At 45.1% G+C, this 2,517-nt stretch overlaps 1 protein-coding gene across 1 annotated transcript; it reads left to right on the plus strand.

The window, feature by feature from the left end:
• Positions 1 to 915: 915 nt before the first annotated feature.
• LOC147313345 (uncharacterized) lies at positions 916 to 2,060 on the plus strand. The gene has a single exon (XM_086264194.1). It carries the CDS (start codon positions 1,239 to 1,241, stop codon positions 2,058 to 2,060), a length of 822 nt encoding a protein of 273 aa, XP_086120320.1. The 5' UTR covers positions 916 to 1,238.
• The last annotated feature ends 457 nt before the right edge of the window (positions 2,061 to 2,517 follow it).

Here is a 2,517-nt window from a genome sequence, read left to right on the forward strand (position 1 = left end):
CTTCAATAACAGCTCAGCAGTGCCAGAAGCTCATCATTTTAATACAATATAGATGCAGTTATTCACTGTAAAGGAGCCCTAACCAAATGCCGAATATGTAAATGAAGGTACTCTTCAGAAGAAAAGATTTTTTTTGCAATCTTGGAAATAGAAAAAAGAGAGATATAATCCCTGATGTGTCAATAGATTAATAAAACTCACTGTAACCCACTCTGCAACACATAACAAAGATTTACCAGTACCGATGCTCTCCCAAATAACCAGAGACTTTGTTTTTAAATGGTAATTGCTTGGCATCCAGTCACAGGCTAAATGGAATGTGGTCAATGTGTGGCCTTTAATTAAGCCCTTCCACAGGGGAGAATTTACTGCTTTGGAAGGAGAAAAGAATACGTACATGGTATTTTCCCCACCCACTTAGGCCAGTAAGTCATAAAGCATGTATGCTGTGGGTACACAAGGGAATTCCTGCTTTACTGATGCATACAACAGCATTAACATAATGCACTATATCTCCAATGGGATGACACAGAGTGGCTAAATTTGAAAAGACCTTGCCTCAAAGGGCAACACATATGATATGATACAAATATGTCTTGTGCCCCATTTCTTTCTGACTCAGCTATGAGCTCTTTTTGTGATTAGATGAAGGTCTTTTCTGAGGGCTACTATGGATGAGCTGATAGTGTGTCACAATAGGCTAGGCTGTTCTTCTCAAGTCCTCAACAATAGTTTCTACTATGAAAATATTTTTGAAATGCCCCAAAATTCTAAGGAGATATTTTTCTTCAAACGTTTGCAGAGATTCGTGCTGGTCTAACGGGCAGGGACCGCCGTGTATCATTTACAGTTTTTGCCCGTTGCTTGAACACCATGAACCCATGCCTAGACTAAAGTAACACAAGTTGTAGCTTTTGTTACCATACCTCAAACACATGTACCCCTACCTTAAACAAAAGCGCTGCTTTGCACCCCAGTTCCAATTATGCAACACACCTACTCCTTTATGCAACACACATGGTCCTGCATGCTACACTCCATTTCATACATAAGACACTTCGCTCACAAAATGAAATTTCAGGGTGCCATTCGGAAAACACATGTATCCAAAATACAAAACACATCGGGTAATTGCAACCACTCAAATACACACCTGAAGGCACTTACTTGCAAAACCGAACACCAATTAGCCAACTACAAAAAGCCCTCAGCGTAGCCATTTCAAGAACTTTGCAAGCATGGATGGAGGGAGAGCAAGAGGAAGAGGAAGAGGAAGAGGTAGAGGTAGAGGAGGAGGAGGAAGAGGAGGAGGAGGCCGAAGAGACCATGCACGGACCCATATTTCTGATGAAATAAGAGCAACTTTGGTGGACCATGTCATCAACCATGGCCTGACTATGAGGGAAGCTGGGCAGAGAGTCCACCCACATCTAAGCCGCTTCACAGTGGCATCTGTAATACGAACATTCCGACTAGAAAACAGGTATGTCTTCACCTCCATACCTTCTGCTCTACTCAGATGGTTTTATAGCACTGTTCTACAGTATATCACATTACCATATCAAGTGTACGGGGTGCTAATGCTCCTTTTGCAGCCAAAGTGGCTGATTCCTTATATTGAAGTACAGTGTTGTACAGTGGATGACACAGTACATACAGTAAAGTACTGTAAGAAAAATAAGCAAACCGATGACAATATGTCGTTGTATTTCTCCAGAATGACTCGAAGACCTTCTGGGGGAGGACGGCAATGCCTGTTCACACAACAGCAGGAACTTGCCGTTGTGGACCTAGTGAGGGTAGACAATGCCATCCGTCTCCACCAGCTACGACGGAAAATACTTGCAGACAGGCGAGTGTTCAGCAACATAGACCATGTGAGCATCACCACCATCAGACGCATCTTGGGTAAACACAGCATCACCATGAAGCAGCTCTACAGAGTCCCATTCGAGAGGAACAGTGACAGGGTCAAAGGACTTCGAGCTGAATATGTACGGGTACGTGTAACTGTCCCTTACATTTACAATAGAGTATTGGTGAAGTCCAGTAGCAGCTGAATATGTACCATATCAGTACCACTTGGATCTATTCTGAGAGCTACACAGGTACCTGTGTGATGGGGTGAGGGTGCTGTATGTGTAGCACTGTAGTACAGTGATATAAGATCAATCTCGGAGCTGCGGACGGTGACCTGGAGCTGGCAGAGGAGCTGAATATCTTCTTTGCCCGCTTTGAGACCAGGGTACCGGAGGTATTGGAGCCACAGCAGCAACACGCCACCCATAGCAGCACCACCCTCACCCTGGAAGAGCACGAGGTGAGGCGCATGCTGCAGGCTGTTAACCCGAGGAAGGCGGCGGGTCCTGATGGTGTGCCAGGTCGAATATTGAGGGATTGTGCAGGACAGCTGGCTGGGATCTTCACCAGGATTTTCAACAAATCCCTCGCACAGGCGACTGTCCCACTCTGCCTGAAGTCCTCCACCATAGTCCCCTTGCCTAAGAAGCCCCACAT

The sequence above is a fragment of the Aulonocara sp. 'chitande type north' Nkhata Bay genome, linkage group LG15, assembly GCF_057382095.1.
Source record: "Aulonocara sp. 'chitande type north' Nkhata Bay isolate Kocher_YH1m ecotype deep benthic linkage group LG15, A_spYH_male_GT1.1, whole genome shotgun sequence".
NCBI classification, from domain to species: domain Eukaryota; kingdom Metazoa; phylum Chordata; class Actinopteri; order Cichliformes; family Cichlidae; genus Aulonocara; species Aulonocara sp. 'chitande type north' Nkhata Bay.